Source organism: Aethalodelphis obliquidens, unplaced genomic scaffold, assembly GCF_003676395.1.
Source record: "Aethalodelphis obliquidens isolate GAN/ISIS:26980383/991018 unplaced genomic scaffold, ASM367639v1 scaffold6, whole genome shotgun sequence".
Classification (NCBI taxonomy): Eukaryota; Metazoa; Chordata; class Mammalia; order Artiodactyla; family Delphinidae; genus Aethalodelphis; species Aethalodelphis obliquidens.
The window spans coordinates 75,379,280-75,401,201 of NW_020837950.1; the positions used below are offsets into that span (position 1 = coordinate 75,379,280).

Below are 21,922 nucleotides of genomic sequence, written 5' to 3' on the forward strand. Positions count from 1 at the left end.
CACTATGAATCAGAACCCCAGAACTCTGAACCAACAGGTGAAAGCACTTCGGCTCTACTGCAGGTGGCGAAGCTGCCTCCCCACCCTGCAAGCTCTGCCCAGGCGCGCCCTGCCCCCTCCAAGAACCCTGTCAGGTGCAGCCCCGCCCCTCCAGGAGCCCCGCCCAGGCGCAGCCCCGCCCCCCGGAGCCCCGCCCAGGCGCAGCCCCGCCCCCAGGAGCCCCGCCCAGGCGCAGCCCCGCACACCTTCATCTTGCGCAGCCGGGACTTGTTGTCGTGGCACCAGGCCAGGCAGGTGGCTGTTTCTCGCCTCTCCAGGGACTCCTCCACCTCTTTGGCTGTCAGGAACATCTCGATGTTCACTAAGTCCTGCAGGGAAGGAAGTACTGGCTCAGAGCACGGGACCCCGGACCCGCCGAAGGCCGGCCCGACACACACCCGGTGCCCAGCAGTCTCATCTTATAGGAGCACCCCCGCCCCCTGCCGGGGCAGCCCCTCCGCGGGCCAGGTCTGCACAGCAGGCAGGCCTGCGCCCCAGTTAGATGCTGGCTCCCAGGCCCCCTGAGAGCCCAGGCCCTGCCAGAACCTGGGGCCCTGAAGGGCAGAGGTCTGCCCCCCTTCACGTCTCAGGGCAGCCGCGGAGACCCCAGCAGTTCATACTCTCATTTTCTGTGTTTTGCTCTGCAGATTGATCTAAAGTTTAGATTTCTGAGAAGGGGCAGCAGGGTGGTTAGGGGCTGCAACTCTCTGCCCTCCGCCGTCTGCTCCCCTCTCTCCGTCCCCGAGGCCTGGCAATCTGGGAGGGCAGGCCAAGTGCAGCTGCATCTGCGGGGCAGGAGGATCCCAGTAGGGCCAGGGACCCGCAGGAACGAAGCCACCAACTCAAGTGCACACCTGCTGCAGTCAAGGGGGCTCTGTGTGGTGCCGGGAAGTGCAAGGCCCCCAGCAAAAGGTTGGGTTACAGCCAGCGAGAAGGACCTCCCTGGTCGCACACGGCAAGGTGATGAATGCTCAGACATCACAAAAGGAGGGGGGTCATTAGAAGAAAACGAAAATTTCAAAAGGTAAATTTCTCTTCCATCTGGAACAGACTCGAGCAGAAAACGTTAGTGAAGGTCGTTTTCTCAGTTACCAGGTGGAACACCCAACCCAAACATCCCTGGAACCCCGTGTCTCCAGGGTCCCCGCTCAGGCCTCATGGGCTGTTGGGCACTGCAGAGCACAGGACAAGAGAGCTTTCTCGCCCACACTCTCTCGACCAAGGTCTGCCACGGCAAAGCAAGCCAGGAGCTCGCCACCGAACTTCCGTACCCAGGCACCAGGGCCATGTCAAGCTCCCTGCGGGAGCTGTGCTGCAAAAGGACACAGAGTCCTACTGGTGGATGCAGCGTTAAGGTGCAAGCTTTTAAGTAAGAGACACCTTTTTTTTTTTTTGTGGTACGTGGGCCTCTCACTGCTGTGGCCTCTCCCGTTGCGGAGCACAGGCTCCGGACGCGCAGGCTCAGCGGCCATGGCTCACGGGCCCAGCGGCTCCGCGGCACGCGGGACCCTCCCAGACCGGGGCACGAACCCACGCCCCCTGCATCGGCAGGTGGACTCTCAACCACTGCGCCATCAGGGAAGCCCCAGAGACACCTATTCTATTTCAAGAGAAAGTCACTGAATGCATATAGCTATTGATGCTGCAGTGAAAACCAGGCACTTACAGCAAAATTAACAAGAAGAAATAATCGAGTACAGTTACTTGGCAACAAGGCGGCGCCCATGGACCAGCTAGCTCCTGAAGCATCTCCTGCGGAACCAAATGGGTCAAGGGCAGAAGAGCAGCTGACCAGAGGGCCCGGGGTGTGCTCCTGTTGTGTGTGTGTGTGTGGGGGAACACTGGAGATGCCCTGTCAGCTTTCCAGCTCCTGCATGGCCGCTCCAGACAGCAGGCAGGTCAGGGTGGCCACACGAGGGCAGCTCTACCCACGTCCTCAGTAGGGACGGCGGCTGGGCCCGCAAGAGGCACCCCCAACCTCCCCGTCCTGACCGACGATTACAGAACAGGACCCAGTCAGACAGGGCTGGGAGTGTGGCGGGCCGAGCGCCACGGCCACTGCTCCTCCCGGCTGCTACCTGGCGTTGCCCTCCCGAGGGGAGCTCTGACGACGAGGTACCCCGGGGCTGCCGCAACCAGGACTCACTAATCCAGTTCTCTGCTCACCGCCCTCACCGCAGAGGTGGGCTTTCTCATGTCGCTTCCTTGGCCATTTCTCCACTGTCTTCTTTCTCCTGAACCCTTCCCACTGGGCAAGGCCAGGCGCCCAGACGACATTCTAGTCTTTCTTCTCTCCCATTTCCCACCTTTTCCAGTTCTGCTCTAAATTCCAAGAGGTGGCCTCTCCTGCCTGCACCCCCCCCGGCATCCCGGGTCTTTCCAGGTCTTTCCTTTCCTGCTGACGGTCCTCTGACATCCTCGGACCCTCAGTTACGGGAGCCACAGTGAAGATGTTAAACCAGCCGGCGGGAGGCGGGCCAGAGCGAGCGCCAACCACAGTCCGCTCCCGGGAGGCGCAAGCATGGCAGCTGCTAACACAGGGACCGCAGTGGACTCCACCGGGCATTCCTCCCTTCTTGGCCGTCTGCGTAGCCCGCACTCCCCCTCTTCGTGGTGTCTTTTGATGAAAAGAAGTCCTTGACATTAAGAAGCCCCAGCTGCAGCCTCTTCCTGGGAGGCCTCGCCCAACCCCAAGGCCAAGAGGATGTCCTCCTGCATCTGCTTCTGAAAGAGACTTGGCTTTCCGCGCCCTGTGTGAAGCTGGGGGCTCCTGTGGAAACCCCCTGCCAGGACTGTCTCCTCGACGAGGTGCACGCCGATCTCCTGGGGCTGCGCCCTTCTGCTGAGGACCGCCAGCCCCTCCCCCGCCGCCCTCCCGTCCCTCTTGGCACTTCTGCAGACACGTCACCTTCAGCAAATCTCGTCTGACTTCGTGCTTCTCCCCTCTACAAGTGCACGTTTGGGGGCCAGGAGGCGTGGGGAGCTCGTGCCTCACCAACCACCGCAGGTGTGCGTGGCCACGCCCTCGCAGGTGTGTGGGGGGGAGGGGGCGCGGGAGTGAAGCCTGACGCCCACCGCAGATGGACAGGCTGTGCCAGGAATGTGAGGCTAGGAGAGCCCGTCGGTCAGAAGCTGGCCGTGCTGGGCAGCGGAGGGAGGGGTGAGGAGAGCAGGCACCAGGGACCACTGGGCACCGAGCTGAGACTTGTGGCCCTGCCGCCCACAGCAGGAGCCTGGGCATGTGGCACATGCAGCTCCGGGGAGCTGCCCGGGACTGGGGTGCAAGAGTGAGGAGCCCCCCGTCCCCAGCCCCACTGCACGAGTGTGTCAGCCACGTCGAAGGAAAGGCCTAGGGCTGGAACTAGACAGGGACATGGACACAGCAGGAAGTGGGGCCAGGGCGCACAGTGAGGACCTGCGGATGCCGGTGTGGGGGTGACAGCACGATGCTGTCAGGGACCCAAGGCCACCTGCCGGGACAGGGGGCAGGGTCTCATGCTGGGGTTTCGAGCAGCTAGGGCTGAGCCCCTCGACCCAGGGTGGGAGCCACACACACACGGGTGACATTTAAGCCATGCCAGGGGATGGGACTGGTGGGGGGGGGCAGGTAGGCCCCAGGCGGCCAGCAGTGCTCAGACTGAGAACTTAAGAGTGAGGAGGGGCGGAACCAGTGGGTCCCGAGAGTGTGGCAGAGGAGCAGGCTGAGACGGGACCCCACGTGGAGACGAGGGAGACACTGCCGTCCACACGGATTCTGCTGCCAGAGGCTCTGGTCGACACAGGACGTGGACAGGGTCGGCTGGCCACGCACTCTGGTCTGAGCAGCCCGAGCAACTGTTCCTTGCCCCCCCGCCCCCCCAGTGAAGGCTGCCCTCGGGACACCAGGGTACCACTGCCCCCAACCACACAGCCCCAAAGGCCAGAGAAAGGTGCGGGCCGACCTGCGGAGGCCCGGCGGGGGGTGCCCCCTTCGCCACCGGCCAGCAGCCTAGGGTATCGAGTACTTCCACACCTGCACCCCCGGGGTCACCACACACGGACAGATGGAAAACGTGCCTGACCCCAGAGAAAGGCGTCACCCCAGGGGGGCAGTCACGGGACGCGCCTGGCGGCAGGAAAGCAGGCAGCGGTGCGGGGAGGGATCCCTGTCCACACTCTAGCTCCTCGGAACACGTGCAAACCATGCGGCAGGTGCGATGCACCCCTAGAGCCGTCACGGGCGGGAGGGGACCTCCCGGCTCAGGACGCACGAGTGGCCGAGTGCAGCCTCCACGAAGGGCTGGGAAGCCGCGGCCCCGCGCCCACCTCGATGCCACTCTGGCGCGCCAGCTTCACGGCCGTGTTGTAGTAGCCACAGCGCAGCAGGTGCTCCACCATCATGCGGTCCATGCGCTTCCTCTTCCACACGCTGGCCGCTGCCGGCTGGTCGCTGCTGTGCTCCTTGAGGTGCTCAATCCTGCGCTTGCATAGCCTGGCGCTCTCACCCTCCGCCTGGATGGACTCCACCGCCTGCGACACGCGAACAGAGGGGGCGCTCAGGATGGGTGGAGACCGGGCACCCCACCCCCATCGCCGAGGACCAGGAGGCAAGGAGGTCAGAGGGGAGCTGGGGCCCAGGGCCACAGACAGCAAGAGTGTGCAGGGCTGCTGCCACCGAGCGGACGGCAGGGTCTGTCCACCTCCTCAGGGATGCTACTGCTTTACATACGCTGGGGCTACGCTGCCAGAGGCGTAGAACTTAAACTTTGTCATAGCTTCCTGGTTAATGAAACTACTTGTCATTATAACACGACTTTCTATCTTTTATAATACTTTCCCTTAAAGGCAATTTCGCTCAAAATTAAGACAGCCAGGTGGAAGTGCTCTACGCCTGCGCGTCACATAGCAGCCACTGTCAACCATCTGAAGTGTAGCTCGTGCAACCCCAGCAGTGAATTCTTGATTTTATTCCATTTAAATGTTAGTGGGCACAGGTGGCTGGTGGCTACGCACTGGACAGCAGGTCCAGAATTCTGGTCGGCCCTTGTTTCCCTCCAGCACATTCCACTACGGTTTGGCTTCCAACTGGCATCAAGAAGTCAGCTGTCAGGATGCTTGCTGCTCCTTGACAAGCGGATTTTCCTCTACCTGCTTTGAAGATTTTTCTGTCTCTCTTTTCTTCAGTCTCACTGTGAAAGTCCTAGTTACGTTTACTTTTATTTAACCTGTTTAGGTCTCCCCGTCATTCTCCCGCCCGCCTCTCCTGGACTCTGGCCCACTGCACAGTCCCTGCTCTGTTCCCTAATCTCTCACCCTCTCATGTGCTCTCATCTCTTCATCCCTGTGCTGTATTCTAGGTAATTTCCTCAGACCCACCTTCCAGCTCACTAACTCTCTCTTCAGCTTGGTCTGATTGTTAAGTGTTAAAATGTTTGTTGTAAGCAAACATTTGAGTTTTTCATTTGCTACTTTTCACTTCTTGTATTTTTACTTGGTTCTTTTTAACTTTAAATGACATACTTTCTACTCCCTGCAGCTATTTTCAAGCTATTTTTTCATTCTTTAAGCACAGTAAAGTATGGTATTTGATAGTTTCTGTACCTGAAGTCTGTGCATATCTCTTTCTATTCCTGCTGTGTCGCAGTCGTGGTGTCTTGTGTACCTGTCCTGGTTACTGTAGTTGAACCATCTGATGCTCAGATGGAAGGCATCCTCCACTCAAGAGAACTGCATTTACTCTACCTGGAGCCTGGAGGCAGCACCTGCTGGGACCACTCAGACCAGGCTGAAGGAGGGGGTGGGCAGCAGTGCTTCTCCCAGCAAGTTCACTTCTGGGCACCCTCACCTGAGGTGTAGTGCTGCTGGGTCCTGCCATCAGGCCCCCAACTCTAATGGCCCTGAGTCACTGGCCAGTGAGGCCCTTGCTGGGGGCTCTCTCTAGGCAGCAGGGGTCCCTCGCCTTCTAGCCCCCCTGACCCCCTGCTCTCCAATTCTGGCAAATAAAATGTTTTCAAATATCTTATCTCACTTTTTAGGGCTTATCAGTGGGCATACCTACCATTCCCAGAAACAGGATACCCTATGTGCTGTTCTGAGGTGAAATTGTGAAAATAATCAATCAATCTACTACCCATCCTGGCCTCCCCGACCTGGGCTCCCTGGGACATCTGGAGTCAGGATAACCTGGCCCTACAGGAACAGGAATGTGGGTCGGGAAGCCGGCCTTACAGCTGACAGACTCCAGAGCGCGGACAGCAGGGGAGGGGGGCCCCTCCACCGCAGCTCCCCCAGGAGGCGGCCCCTTCTCAGGACAACTGGGTGAAGGGTGCGCCCGTGGGGTGCGCGCAGCCTGGGGGCAGGGCAGGCAGCATGGCCCAGAAGCAGCACTGACCTTCCTCTTGAGCACACTGAGCTTCTCCACCACACCATCCAGGAGGCTGACCACAGAGTCCACGGCTGGACAGCTGCTCAGGGTCTTCTCTAGCTCAGCCACTACCATGGTGACGTGGCTTGTCTCCCGGTCAATGTTCTTCTGTGCGGCACGGAAGCGCTTGTTCAGTGTTTCGTAGGGCACCTGCAGAAGACAGAAGGCCACTAACTCCACACGGTCGGCGGGTGGGCACCACCCATGGTCCACGCAGGATGTGCGGGCCTCCTTCATGGCACTTTTTGAGGCAAGAGGCTTCGGCTTCTCATTCTCTAAAAATGTATCTCCTCTAAAACCTGCCCGAGCCCCACAAAAGGCCCGTGTGAGCGAGGGTCACCTGTGCTCCTAGACAAGGACACAAAGGCTGAGATGCACCCTGACCCACATCTAAGATGTAATGCAGCCTCCACTCTTCCCAGAAACCTCCACAAGCCAGCAGACAGAAAGATCACCAAGTTCATCTAGAATAACACAGCTAAGGAAATGAGCAAAAAGGAGAGAAGTACTGGGGGCTTTAATCGATGGACATGAAAGCCCACGATGTGCAGCAGAGATGCCGATGAGCCTGGCGGGCACCAGGCTGAGGCCGGACAGAAATCAGCACCTCAGGTGCACCTCAGGGTTAGGAAGGTGACGGCATCAGCACCCATGGGAGATCATAGGCACACATTTAACTGATCTCCACGAGAGGACGCCCATTCCCCTGAGTTATTAAAAACCACCCATTCCGTCCAGAGCATGGGAAGATAGGAAACCCACGAAGCACCACTGAGAAGTCTGGAGAACTGCTGCTCACACACTCGTCGGCCCCCAGGGTCATCACAGCGCAGCAGGCAGGGTCCAGCACCGCACCCCGGGGACCCCTAGGGAAACCCACCGAAGACAGGGACTCCCTGCCAGCACTCCCTGCTCACACGGCAGGTCTCCATGGGATTCTGCGATAGCTGCCGCAAACCGCCCCTGTGAGCGCTTCGTCTTCAGGCCCGCCCAGCAGGGAAGCACCCACTCCCGGGGCACTGCTGGCTCCACCGACGCTTGCTAGGCACCAGCCGTGTGCCAGGTACTGTGAGGAGTACCTGGGAGGAGCCTGGGCTGGCTCAGAGCCTGGGCTTCCCAGCAGCAGAGACCCTGGGGTGATGGCAGAGCCAGGCTCCAGCCACGGAAGGACCACCACAGCAGGACTCTTGGCCGGAGACCCAGCAAGGCCAGCACCGTCCTTGCCCTCAGCTAGCACTCCCATTCGGCAGTGCATAAACATGCCTGTCCACACCTTGGGTTTCGCCAGTAGTCTGAGGGGCAGAATGCCACGAGCTGAGCCCCATCTGCCACGTGTGACGGGGTGGGCTCGGCACCGGGTGGCCGCCCCGCTGGGACTCGGGCTCGCGGATGACTGCTGTGGGTGACTATCAAAGCACAACCGAGCTGAGAGGCCAAGCCCAGCAGGACACGGGACACGGCCTCACACGGACGTTCGGGGCCGCCTGCTGCTGGTGGGCGGCGTGGGTCCCCTTGCATGGGCCACCGGACTGGGCTCTGTGGTCCACCCCCACACCGGCCGCATCCTCTGGACTCAGTACTTCCTGTAAGAAAACACGGAGGGGCTCCTTCGGTGTCCGCTTGGTCAGAAAGTGACCACTGCGTACAGCACCCAACACGGTGCCAGGCTCGCGGCAGACAGCAAACCGCACGTGGTGAAGGATCCCCTCCAGCTCCTGTGGAGGGTGTGTCCTGCCACACGATGGGATTCTGGAGGGTGGAGGCACGACCCAGCCTTCAACCACCACCCGTGGTCTGCACGACCAGGACTGGGGGGATGGGTCTCTGCAATGGGAGCGGCACGTAGAGCAACCCCAAGATTGTGTGACGCCGGCACCGGGGAAGATGCCCCAGGGTCCTCAGCTGCCTTCGGTTTGCCCCCCAACGCCACCGTCCTGACCCGACGACCCCCCCAGGCAGCCTCCATGGCGCACAGACAGGGAGAGATGCCCGCGGGGGGCTGAGGTCAGGGCTGGTGGGGTCACTGATGACCGCACACGCCCTTCCAGGCTGCTTGTTAAACCCAAGTGAGCGCAGGCGTTGATGTTACTGCTTGAAAAAGTGAGCACTCAGTTCCAGAATGACTGGGAAGTGGGTCACCGGCTGTGCCCTCAGGACCGGGGGCCAGGAGCGGAGGCAGCCTGCCCGGGTCCCGCAGGCCGTCTGCGTGAACACACTGTGTATTTGGAATCTGAGCTGGATCGATGCATTCATAAAAGAAAACAGAGTGGAATTACTAGAAAACAAGTTGAACAAATCCCACGATGCACAATGAACAAAGCCCCTAAGGTGTTTTTTATTATCACATCCAGACGTTAAAATTCTCTTCCAATAAATATAATCAAAATCACCATGACACAGGAGAAAAGAGTCACATGCCTGCACAGGCACGGGGGCGATCACCGGCCAGAGAGCCTGCACGGGCCGCGCACACACCGGTACACCCGTGCGCGTCACCGAGGCAGGGGGATTCCAAAGAAAGCTCCGTGGGCTGGGATCCGACTTTCAACTCTTATCCAGAAAAGCTGCCGGCGACGCTCTCACATTCATCCGCAGTCCATCGTCAGGATCCAGTCCCAACAATTTACACTGTAAGCTAACAGTCAAGCTTACCTATTTCTCTTCTGGGGCAAGAAGCCGACTCAGGGTCTGGCATACGTCCACTGTGCGGGAATGGAACCATGGCACAGTCCGGCCGGTGGTGGGGGTGGTGGCAGCGAGGGTGCCACCCCCGCACGTGGCCCACACCCCGCCCCACCCAAGCTCCTGATGGCTCCGGACACTCCCGTCCCCCAGAGGCCTCCCCTGCACCTGCACCAGCCCCACGCCTCTCCTGGCCCTGGCCATCCTCCCACGCCCCAGGCCACCGGCCCACATGCTCGGGGGCCACGCCAGCTGGGCCACGCGCTCTGCAGGGCTGAGCTTTCGGGTCCCACCCTCTGCTGCCCATGCGCCCCTCTGAGCTCGGCCACCCACCCCCTGCACGAGCACCTGGAATCAACGTCCCTCCCGGGGACACCGGGCCGCCCAGGCCTTGCCTCTCCCGCCTTTCCCCAACTGTCCCCTGCTGTTCTGTCACCAACAGCTCCACAGGTTCCTTCCCAAGGGGCTTTTGCCAAAAGAAGGGGTGGAATTTCAGAAATGCTGAAGACTCTAAACCATGCCAAAGTATCACTGAGAACGAGGCACAATTGTGATGCCTGCAGATAGGCAAGGCTCCAAACCCCTCAGCAGCCAAGCCCCTTCTGGGAGGAAAACTACTGAGACGGTCCTCGGTGAGACAACAAAATCACAGAGACATGAGAAGTGCAGTGAGGTGGGAACGCAACAAAGAGCCAGACTGAGAGAAAAACTCTGTGTTCTTCAATACATTCCTAAAGCACAGGCAATGAAAGCAAGGGTAACAAATGGGACTACATTAGACTTTAAGACGTCTGAAAGCAAAGGAAACAATCGTCAGAGCGCAACGGCAAACCGGGGACGGGAAGAGATGTTTGCAGACCACACGCCTGGTAAGGGTTACTATCCAGGCTTCATAAGGAACCCCGACAGCTCCACGACGGAGACAAATAACCCAACTGAGAAATGGGCCACGGACTTGAACTGACATTTCTCCGAAGAAGAGACGCAGCCCCGACACGTGTGGGGAGGCGCTCAGCACCACTAACACTCGGGGAAACGCCAGTCACAACCACGAGGAGAGCAGCGCACGCCTCGGGACGCTCCCAGCGGGAACAGGGAGCAGCCGTGCTGGGGGGTGCCGGCCCCTACTCTGGGACTCCACCTCCAGGACCGGAAGGAACAGTGTGTGCTGTGGGGCGTTCTGTCAGAGTGGCCCGAGCTGACTTAAGAGAGTCCTAGAGATCTGAGTGCGATACAGCACTGCTAGACACTTAGAAATGGTGGAGCTGGTTCATTTGTTTTTTACCTGGATAAAAAAATATCCTGAATGATTTTGGTAACATACGGGCAATGGTGCCTGATTCAAAGCACTGGTCCAGGAAGGCATGGAGACCAAGGAGGGTGGGAGACCTGGGGGGTGGACCCACGTGCATGGTCCGTGTGGCCAACCAAAGAGACAGGGCAATTCAGGGCAGAGAAGACCGGCTGTCTCCGCAACAGAGGTGCCGGGACTGGACCCCACGTGGGAAAAGGACAAACCTCAACCTGTGCCTCATACAATCTGCACAGATTCCCTTGAAATGGACCACAGACCTAAACATAAAAGCTGAAACTGCAAAAATCCTCGATGTAAACATAGGAGAAAATCTTCACAACCTTGAAATAGGCGAAGATTTCTTGCAGGTATACAGAATGCACTAACTGTAAAAGAGGAATCAGTAAATTAGTCTTTATCAAAACTAAAACTTTCGCCCTTTGAAAGATAATTTAAGGTAAGCTGCACCACTTTTTTTTTTTTAAACCCCCCCCCCCCCCCGCTTTTTGTAATTTATTTTTGGCTGCATTGGGTCTTCGTTTCTTGCATGTGGGCTTTCTCTAGTTGCGGCGAGCGGGGGCTACTCTTCGTGGCGGTGCGCAGGCTTCTCACTGCAGTGGCTTCTCTTGTTGCGGAGCATGGGCTCTAGGCACATGGGCTTCAGTAGCTGTGGCTTGCAGGCTCTGGAGTGCAGGCTCAGTAGTTGTGGCACACAAGCTTAGTTGCTCCGTGGCATGTGGGATCTTCCCGGACCAGGGCTCGAACCCGTGTCCCCTGCATTGACAGGCAGATTCTTAACCACTGTGCCACCAGGGAAGTCCCCCTGCATCACTTTTTATTTTACCAATTTCTAATTGAGATATAATTCAGATACTATAAAATTCACCCTTTTAATTCAAGTATACAACTTAGTGGTGTTTAGTATAACCACAGGCTGTGCAACCATCAGCATCATCTACTTCCAGAACATTTTCATCACCCCAAAAAGAAACCTGCTGCCTACAGAAGCACTCCCCAGAGCCGGGCAACCAGCCACTGACCTACTGTCTACCTGAATGGACCTGCCTATGCTGGACATTTCATATCAACGGAATCATACACTCTGTGGCCTTCTGTGTCTGGCTTTTTTTTTAATTTAGCGTAATGTTTCCAAGACTCATCCATGATGTAGCATGTACTTCATTCCTTTTTATGGCTGAATAGTATTCCATTATGCGAATACCACACTTGTTTATGCACTCATAAGTTGATGGACATTTTAGTTGCTTCCACTTTGGCGCTATTATGAATAATAAGGCTATAAATTCCTGCACAGGTTTTTGTATGGGCACGTTTTCACTTCTCCTGGGTAGATTATCTAGGAGTGGAACTGCTAGGTCATATGGTAACTCTGTGTAGCTTTTTGAAGAACTACCAGACTGCTTTCCACTGTGGCTGCACCATTTTACATTCCTCAGAGTCTATCAGGATTTTAGTCTCTCCACACCCTCATCCAACGCTCGTTACTGTCCATCTTTCTGATTACAGTCATTCCCATGGGTATAAAGCAGTGCCTCATCATGGTTTCGTTATTTCACCAATGATGAATATGTCGTGCATCTCCTCTTATGCTCATTAGCCATTTGTATCTCTTCTTCAGAGGCGTCTCCTCAAACCAGTTGCTCGTTTTTACATCGGGTTATTTGTCTTTATATTATTGAACTGTAAGAGTTCTTTACATATTCTGGATACTAGATCCTTATCAAAAATGATCTGCAGGGCTTCCCTGGTGGCGCAGCGGTTCAGAGTCCGCCTGCCGATGCAGGGGACACGGGTTCGTGCCCCGGTCCGGGAAGATCCCACATGCCGCGGAGCGGCTGGGCCCGTGAGCCATGGCCGCTGAGCCTGCGCGTCCGGAGCCTGTGCTCCGCAACGGGAGAGGCCACAACAGCGAGAGGCCCGCATAACGCCAAAAAAAAAAAAAAAAGATCTGCAAATATTTTCTCTGTGTTCTGTGAGTAGTCCTTTCACCTTCTTAACAGAATACCTTTGAAACACAAGCTTCTTCCCTTTAATGAAATCCAATTTATCAGTGTTATTGTAAATAAAACTCTTTTCTTCATTTCCCTTTTCACTGTTCATTTCTAGGATACAGAAATACAAATTATTTCTATTATATAAACTGATCTTGTATCCTGCAACCTTGCTGAACCAGATTATTAGTTCTAACAGGTTTGTGTACGTGTGTATTCCTTAGGACTTTCCATACACAAGATGATTTCCTCTGCAAATTGAGTTTACTTATTCCTTTCCAATTTGAATGCCTGCTATTTATTTTTCTTGCCCAACTGCCCCAATTGGAACCTCCAGGACAATGCTGAATGGAAATGGTGAGTGGACATCCTTGTCTTTTTGCTGATCTTAGGGGAAAGGTTTGGTGTTTCACCACTAAGCATGATGTCAGCTGTGGTTTTCTCAGAGATGCCCTTTATCAGGTAGAGGAAGTTCTCTCCTACTCCTAGTTCGTTGAGTGTTTTTATCATGAAAGGGTGATGGATCTTGTCAAGTGTTTTTATCTGTGTCTATTGAGGTGATCGTGGGGTTTTTGTCCTTTATACTATTAGTATGGCATTACGTTGACTTTTACATGTTGGGCCAACCTTGCATTCCTGGGGTAAAGCCCACTTAGTCACGGTACATAATCCTTTTCATATGTTGTCAGATGCAGTTTGCTGGCACGCTGCTGAGGATTTTAGCACCTACATCCATCCATAAGGACTGGTGTGTAGTTTTCTTGTGGTATTGTCTGTCTGGTTTTGGTATCAGGGTAAAACTGACCTCACAGAACAAGCTGGGAAACTTCCTTCCGCTTCCATTTTCTGGCTGTTTGTGAGGCAGCAATGTTAACTCTTTTTAAAACATTTAATAGAATTCACCAGTGAAGCCATCATGTCCTGGGGTTTTTCTTTATGGGAAGTTGTGTTTTTTTTAATCTTTTTACATGGTATAGGCTATTCAGCCATCATTTTTACAAAAGGGTGATTTTATGCGGTTCAACTCAACACATTCTTCCTTCTACATATTTTCTGTTTGTATTCCTCACCCAACACTCAACAAGGAAGAGGGCATTGGAGCTTTCTCATCAATTTGAACCAGGTTTTTATGGTTCACATTTGGCGGATTTTTTTAAGGTTTGTTACTTGCTTTTAAATTCTGGTTTTATCTTATCTGGTTATACCAAAAAATTAAATTTGTATTAGTCAAATCTAGTTAATGTTTCCTTGGTAATTTGTTTCACTACAGCTTTTAAGATCATAGAATTTCTCCATTTAATTAGTTGAATGTTAAATTATATTTCCTCCAGTACCTCTTTCCCCTTCAGTGACTCGCAAAAAGTAATCCTTCCTGTTTTCATAACTGAAGCAGAATCTGGCAAACACCCTCATCGAGACCCGTATGAAACACCTGTACTCTCATCCAGCTCCACAGCAGCCCTCCCACACCGCGCCACTTGCTTTGGTACGTGTTTCTTCAAACCTTCTCCAGTGTTTGCTGTGGGTTTTCTCACAGTATTTGCTGACAAAGAGATGCACCTTAGTTTGTTCTCATAATGTTTTCAGCCATTTTTACCAGCACAGGAAGGAAGTATTTCCCCAATGGCAGGAGGTCTTTTATCTTTCACAATTAAGAAACCTCAGAAGAGGTTTCTAAATATTTATCACAAAGCTAACAACATCCTGTAAAGTGTTGCACTGAGCCCTGAATGGCAGCAGACAGCCCTGCCTGGCCTGGAGAGCTGTGCCTCGTGTTCCGGCGTGTGGCACGGAAGTCTCACGAATCACACGCGCTCCTGGGCTGACCTCCCCGGGCACAGCACACACCTGAGGGAGGCTCACGAAGGGCAGGAGTGCTTCAAACCCCCTCTTTCAAATAGGCTTCTTGAAAACTGACATGTTGCTGGCCCACCTCTAGGGGGATGTGATGAGATGGACTTTTCACTCCGTGAAGTGCTGACAAAGCTGGAGGCGGGAAGGGCACCGGCAGCACCTCCATATTCTCCCTCCTGGGGGCAGGGTCCTCTCATCCGCGACTGCTGGTTACTCACAGGCATCTTTTCATGCCACTGGTCCACCTCAGCAAGGGCAGTACGGGTAAAACAGAACACGCTGCAAGTGCTGAGTTAGCCGGCGTGCACACAAGGCAGCCTGGCACCAGCCCTCCACGTGAGCGTCTCAATGACCAAACACGACACACAGAGCCCGAGCAGGCACCGGTGCCGACTGTATGCATAACACCAGGGGAACACTGGCTCACCTTTTCCATACAACATATAACCAAAGCCAGCAACTTTGCAACAAGGCTGTTACTTTCGCAGTTTCATAGCAGACCCTGGTGTCCAGCAGAGACACCCTTCTTGGAGCTTCCCTCAGGATAAAGAAGAAAGGTCTGATCAAGCACACAGAGAAGTCAGATGGTATCTTTCCAGCTACTGTTAGCATCTTCAAACAGAAACCCAGCACCCTCTGCTGCTGCCAGCCACGGCGCCTCCACTGGCGCCCACTGCTGGTGTGCTGCAGTCACCCTAACGCTTTACTCTTCCTGGCATTTTCCCAGGAGATGTTCTACTGGTTATTGCTGGGATGCAGAAAAGTGAGGACTTTTGTCTGCTTTTCATGTACCCAGTTACTGTGCTGACCTTTCTAATTAACTGCAGTCATTTTCTGGTTAGTTTGCTTGTGTTTCTGGGTACATAAACATATTCTGTCTCATTCGTTCTAACAGTTACATTTACTTGTTTCAATCTTACTTCTTTGGATAGAATTGCCAAAATAATATTTAATAATTCATCTGTTATTTGAAGAGTTATTTCTTCTACGCCCTCCAAAGAGCTTATAATCCCAGTGGTTAGAAACAAAGAAGCAAAACACAGTTAAGTCAAATGGCAGCGGCAGCTAAGGAGAAAAACAGAGCAGAAGAGGGGATGGTGGGACTCCCAGTCTCAATAAGGTGCTCGCACTGAGAAGGTGATACCTGAGCAGAGACGGGGGAAGGTGAGGGAATAAGCCAGACTGACATCTGGGGGAAAGGATTCTGGACAAAGTAACCAAGAGCAAAGACTCTGAGGCCCCCCCATGCTGGCACATCCTGTAGCAGCGGGGAGGCCACTGTGGCTCAGTGTCCAAAGGAGTGGAGGTGGGGGAGGAGGTGGCGGGGAGGAGGGAGAGGCGAGGAGGTGGGGGAGGGGGACGAGGTGGGGGTGGAGGACGTGGGGAGGAGGGGAGGGGGGTGGGGGAGAAGGTCGTGGGGGAGGACGTGGGGAGGAGGGGAAGGGGGAGGCGAGGAGGAGGGGGAGGGGGAGGGGAGGAGGACGACGTGGGGGAGGAGGAAGAGGGGGCCAAGTCATGTGGCCCTGGAGGGCCACTCTAACAACCTTGGACTTTACCCCGAGTAAGACGGGAGGCTGCCAGGAAGAAGCACGGGCAGTGCTGGGGACAGCTGGGGGCTCCTTCAACAACCCGGAGAGGGCCTGGTTTAGGCCACGGTGGCAGAGTGAAAAGGATGTGAGGACAGGCTGGATGTGAGCTCTGAGAACGGAGGGGTCGAGGCTGGCTCCAAGGTTCTAGCGTGAGCCAAACGGGATGGGAGCGCTGTCCGCCACTGAGACCAGGAAGACAGGGGAGCGGGTTTGCGGAGGAGTTGGGTAAGACAACGAGTTCAGACTTCCACGTGCTGAGACACCTTACAGACCCAAGAGGGGACGTCTGACAGGCTCCCGGGTCCAAGGCTCTGGGGCTGGCGAGGGGATCCAGCTGGGAGTCATCGGTACACACGGGGGTCCTCAAACAAGGTCACCAAGTCAGCGAGCAGTCCCAACAAGGAGGATGAGGGGCGGCTGTGAGCCTGGGAGGAGCCAGGCGTGCGTGGTGTCACGGGAGCCGCCTGGGGCCCTACGCCGGGAAGGAAGGGCAGCCTGTGGCACACGTGGTGAGAGGTGGGGGCGAGCACCAGACGCTGTCAGGGGCTCAGGCTGCCCCATGGGGTCACCTGGAGACCCTGGCCAGAAGCCTGCCGGGGATTGCTGGGGCAAAACCAGCCCGGAGGCCGCTCGTGAGACCGGGAGGTGGCCATCTCGAAGGGGGTGCCCGAGGGTGCTGTCCAGCTGTCACCTAGAAGGTCACGGCATGCACACCGTGAGTGGACAGAGGGGCAGGGCGCAGACACTCCTCCCCGGCAGCTGAGCCCTGAAGGAAGGAGAGAGGGGTGCGGGCCGGGGTGGGGGGGTGAGAAAAGAAACTCCGAAGGCTGCCACACCCGGAATGCCGCTCGTGGACAAGAGTGAGATGTGAATGTTTACGGGATTTCCGCCCAGACAGAAGAGATGCTCGCTCAGCCAACAGCTACCACCGGTGCCCCCCACGGGCCAGGAGCTCTTCCAGGCGCTGGGAGGGCAACAACCGCCCCGACACAGCCCCTCACTGAGGACTAGCGTCCCAAGGGGGCATCTGACAGAAAAAGCGCCAGAGGGTGACCGAAGCCAGAAAGAAAACCCCAGGGTGAGGGCCAGAGCGCAGGGGCCGGCCGCAGGGCCGGATCCGGCTCAGGGCGGTGGCCTGGGGCCACGTGGGCAACGACACGTCGGCAGTGCCCTGCCCAGCCGGCTGGTGGAGCGCTAGGAGGCCGGCTCCCATGTGCAGAGACCTGGGAGGGACACAGGATGGGGCGGGGAGCCGGGGGAGGTCTGGCTCAGATGGGGCAGGGCAGGGGGGCCCGCTGTCATGATGGGAAAGGGGACAAGGCCAGGCCCCAGGGGCTGCGTGTGGTGGCAGGGGAAGGCTGGCTCTGTGGACAGTGAGACCATCGACCCAGCTGGGGGTTTTCTCCCCTCGGCCACATTCTGCGCGATAGTCCAGTTATCAAAGTACTCAGCAATGTTTAGTTGTTAACTATTGGTTAGTAGTGATTGAAACAGTGAATAGTTCTGGTTTCAAAAGGTTGTAAAAAACGTACACCTGAAAATAACCAACTGTTACCCCGGTGGAAACTGCTTGGCCAGGTTCAGGTCAGCATCAAACCTCCCACCTCAGCCTGCCCGAGGCCTCTTCCCGGCCCGTCTTCCCACCCCGCCCCCCGGCCCATGTCGCCAGCCAGGCACTCAGTGGCCCCTGCACCCTTTGCAGGGCTCTGGGGACGTCCGAGCTGCCTTGCTGCAGTGGGACCGTGAGCCTTCCGTGTCAGGGTTGCCAAGACTTAAACTCAACCCACATGGCTCCTCCCCGAAACACGCCTCCCCGGCCACCCCCAAACAAGTGCGCTGAAACCCTGTGTCCCTCGTTTAATGCCACCTGGTCCTGCACGTGACCAGGATGGGGCCTCACCCGTCTCTCGGGGACCCCCTCTCCAGGGTTTGTTCCGAGAGTTCCAAGAGCGCAGATGTCACGTGCTCAGTGATCATGGTGGTTACAGACCCGGCGGAAGCCAGGGGCCCGAGGCGTGTGTGGTGGCCACACGGCTCCCCCACCAGCTCTGCCACCACCTGCCCAGGGCTGAGGGTCAGCACTGGCTCCAACAGCCCACCCCTTACAGAGAAATGGAGATTAGAAAGCCCTTTCCTCTCCAGACTTGAAATCTGCTTAAAACACTAACCATACTTAAAAACACAAGCAGCGAGCAGGGACCCCTCACGTCAACCCACGTCTCTCCGGGAGGGCCCGGCACGGAGGACGCAAGGACAGGACATGCCACCAGGTCGCCTTCGTTTGGTCAAACGTCCCTCCAGCGACAGTGAGAGAGAGGGGAGCGCGAAGCCAGGAGGACGCGCGGCACACACTTCAGAGAGGGGCACGCAGCCAAGCTCTGGGTGTGCGGGGCTCTGGAAGCCAAGGCCACGTGCGGGCTCTTTCAGCTGAGAACAAGCACTGCCCTGAAGGTGTGACGAGGCTGCAGCCTGAGAAGAAGGCAATCATGACGCAAGCAGCTGCGGACCAGAGACGGCCAGCGTCTGAGGGAGGGACTGGCTCACTCGGGAAATCACAAAACCTAAAGTAGAAAGAGGTTAGGCCCCAGCCATGGCCACCACCTGGGACACAGCATAATCAGATACTTGTCTCAAAAGTCCAAACACTTTATGCTACCAGCGTCTCTCAAATTTGAGAACATGTGATTCCCCCAAGCCAGGCTGAGGCCAAGTTTGTAAAACCGCACTGAAAGTTATAACTTTAGCATGTAACTGGCGCACAAACTTTCTACAAGTACAAAGCCAGGATTTGAAATTGCAGGGCAGTACTTGGTCAACAACACTGTCACCACATTAAAAGCAGCAGATTTTTTCAAAGACACAGGAGAATCTGCCTCCAGGCCCAGCTGGGAGCAACGGCCACACTCCCAGCCTGTCACATGTGGCGAGGAGGGGACAGCTGGGAGAGGGGCTGGGGAGCCAGGATGAGGCTCCAGGTGAGCCCAGAGATGGGTCCAGGTGAGCTCAAGGGGAGGAATCAGGGTCCAAAGCAGGTTTCCAGCGACGATGCCAGGTCCCTCCCCTGGGCTGAGCGAACTCCCACCTGACCTGGACGGTGACAAAGAAGGCCTCTAAAATATGATTTTCCTTCAGCTATCCAAATGAAAAAACAGAAATAAAAACTCCAAAAACGAATGGGATAACTAGCAAAGTCATTTGGAGAATAAACACAAATTGCTTTTATACTCAGAAAAAACTTCTAAAAACATAATTAGAACAGGGTTTCCAGTTGACGATGGTGGATCACGCACTCGAGCTTCCACTTCTCCTTCCCTGAGGCCTGAGGGGCACGGCCCACAACCCCACACACTGCAGGGAAAGCTGCCAGCCAGGGCCAGAGCACCAGGTGCCCGGACACGCCCGCTGCAGTAAGAACAAGTTCCTCACAGCAAGGTGCAGACCAGTGGTTCTCATGGGGACCACCTGCGCCCCCAGCCCAGGACAAGCAGCAAAGCTAGAGGCACCCAGAGGCGTGCTCCCGCCGCCAAGACGCATCCATACGTCCACAGGCCCCGGGGGGAGCAGGGGCTCCGGGGGAGAGGGCCCGGGTCAGGGCGAGCCGGGAGCCGCCACCAAGGGCCGCTCCACCCTCTGGCCATTCTGCCAGGAGAGAAGAGCAGAAGAGCTTACCAGCCCTGAGGCTATGACGAGGCTGCCCAGCCCTCCAACAGGGAGGAGTCCCCATCCTGTGTGAAGGGGACTTGCCGGCTGCACGCTCGTCCCTGCTACCCTGCAGGAGGAGCTGCCTTCAGACTACAGAAGCACAACCTATGCCTTCCAGAATGCCCACCCTCAGCCCTCACCCCCTGCCCCCCTGCCTCTTGACTCTCTCCAGACCATGAACAGCACAGCTCCCGAGCCAACAGCTCTTCCCATGTTCCTGGTGAAACTTCCTCATTATCCAGTAGGAATTACTCCTGATAAAAATGTTAACTCAGCAGTGACACACATGTCAAGAGAACAGAGGAATTATCCTGTGGGATCTAAATAATCTGTCAGGGAAAACGGAGATAATACCTTGCAAAAATTCTACTTTTGAAAATCATTCCAGAAAAGAAGTAAAATTTCTTTATTTGGCAAGCTCACTTGAAATGATACTATAATATTTCTTGGGACTTCCCTGGTGGTGCAGTGGTTAAGAATCCGCCTGCCAATGCAGGGGACACGGGTTCGAGCCCTGGTCCAGGAAGATCCCACATGCCGCGGAGCAACTAAGTCCATGAGCCACAACTACTGAGCCCGCGTGCCTGGAGCCCGTGCTCTGCAACGAGAGAAGCCACCGCAATAAAGAGTAGCCCCCACTCGCCGCAACTAGAGAAAGCCCACGCGCAGCAACGAAGACCCAATGCAGCCAAAAAACAAAAACAAAATCCTTTACCTCTAGAAGTATCTGCCTAACTACATTAATCAAAGCCTGTCTGATAAGTCTGCAACTCAGACTCCGTTCACGGTTATGAAACGCGAGAGCACGACTCGGAGGAGGGATCCTGCCTGTCCGGTGTTCCCCACATTCACCACCACAGTTTTCATCCCTGAACCTTCTTGTCTGTCCGTCAAGCGGCAGGCCTGGCAGGGGCTGAGTGAGACCAAAGCTCACAGTCAGCGGTTCCCACTCACACCCCTTTGTTTTGGTCGGTGCCTCGGGCAGCAGAGAATCGTGGCCTATGAGCCGCAGGGTCTTGGGGAGTGGAGTGTCAGAACAGCACGCCCTACACCTGCGGTCCAGCAAACAGGCATCTGGCTCAGGCCGGCAGCGCTTCCCTTCCTTCCCTTCAGCTACCTTCCCACAGCCAGAGCCCTCTCTTCACCCTGAGCCGACCCAGGCGCCAGGAGTAAACAACCTCAGAGGCGTTGAGGACCCTCCCGAGGTCTCCCAGGAAGTGAACGCAGAGCTCACAGCAACCTGGCCACACCGCACCCCCCCTCTGTCACCACTGACGTGGACAGGGATGCTGGGTCCTCCGGGAGGAGAGATGCGACGTGGCCCCCGGGAAAGGAATTCAGACGCACGTAGGATCGGCCGCAGCTCTCCTGGGAATGTTATAACCTTGAGCGTTGAAGGAATTTACTCCCAGGTGCTTCGCTGTAGTCAATCACCATCGAATCCTCTACTAACTAGGGAAGAACTAGCACCGACCCCTCTCCCGGGAACACCGATTTCATCCCAGCGTTAAGTCGACTTGCCTCAGCGACCATCCAAGGTCACCCAACTGGCGACCGAGTGGCAAGGGCTGTATTTCAGGTTTGGTGACGCCCTGCAAATGGGTTCCCATTGGGTCGTGAGGTCTCTCCTCACAGGTTCCCTAATTAGAGGCTGGAAGCCATCCATCAACACCGTCTGACACGAGCTTCCGGGAGGATAGCTGGACACCAACCGCCCTTCACGGTGGGCACTCTGGCTGGGCGCCCGCGACCCCACAGCCCTGAGACCCCAGCCTCCAAAGTCGCCAGCCTGTCTACGACCAGGACTGTCGCTGATGCAGTTCACGGTATTATAGGACGAAGGGGCCACAATCGGGCTCCGGAGGGAGAAGCGGGGCGCCAGGCAGACGCGCTCCCCGCCCTGTCACGAAGGCAGGAGGGAGCATGGATGGCCAGACGCCACACCCGCCCGGCCCTCAGGTCCCCTGCCCCCGGGGAGCCCGGCCGCCAGCCCAGGACCCCAGAGAGACGGGCCCCCAGCCCCTGGGGAGCCAGGCCCCCAGAGTCCGGCCCCCGGGGAGCCCAGCCCCCAGATCCCCGGCCCCGGGGAAGTCCGGCCCCCAGACCCCCGGCCTCCGCCCGGCGCCCCATGCCGCGCCCCGGCCTTCGCCCCGCCCCTCCCCCTCCCCTCAGAGGCCGCCCGGCCAGGCGCGGGCGCCCCCCGGCCGCAGACCCCACCTTGAGGGTCGGATACTCCTGCACCTTCAGGGTCATGGAGAGCTGAGCCGCGGACTCTTGCACCGCCATCTTGGACCGGCCAAAACATTAGCGGGCGGAGCGGAAGCGCGGCGCGCGGCACGCCGGGTAG

At 56.6% G+C, this 21,922-nt stretch overlaps 1 protein-coding gene across 4 annotated transcripts in view; it reads right to left on the reverse strand.

Annotated features, from left to right (window-relative positions):
- MAEA (macrophage erythroblast attacher, E3 ubiquitin ligase) overlaps positions 1 to 21,922 on the reverse strand; it is a 31,074-nt gene extending 9,152 nt beyond the window's left edge. For 2 of the 4 annotated variants that reach the window (XM_027103973.1, XM_027103971.1), the window contains exons 1-4: positions 21,793 to 21,922; positions 6,410 to 6,592; positions 4,345 to 4,548; positions 246 to 368 (exon numbers count right to left, since the gene is read on the reverse strand). In XM_027103973.1, coding sequence (XP_026959774.1) covers positions 246 to 368; positions 4,345 to 4,548; positions 6,410 to 6,592; positions 21,793 to 21,861 — 579 coding nt within the window. In that variant the 5' untranslated portion in view covers positions 21,862 to 21,922. Of the gene's footprint in view, positions 1 to 245; positions 369 to 4,344; positions 4,549 to 6,409; positions 6,593 to 20,851; positions 20,936 to 21,792 lie in introns of those variants that run through there. The other 2 variants (XM_027103974.1, XM_027103975.1) reach the window with 2 other exon arrangements.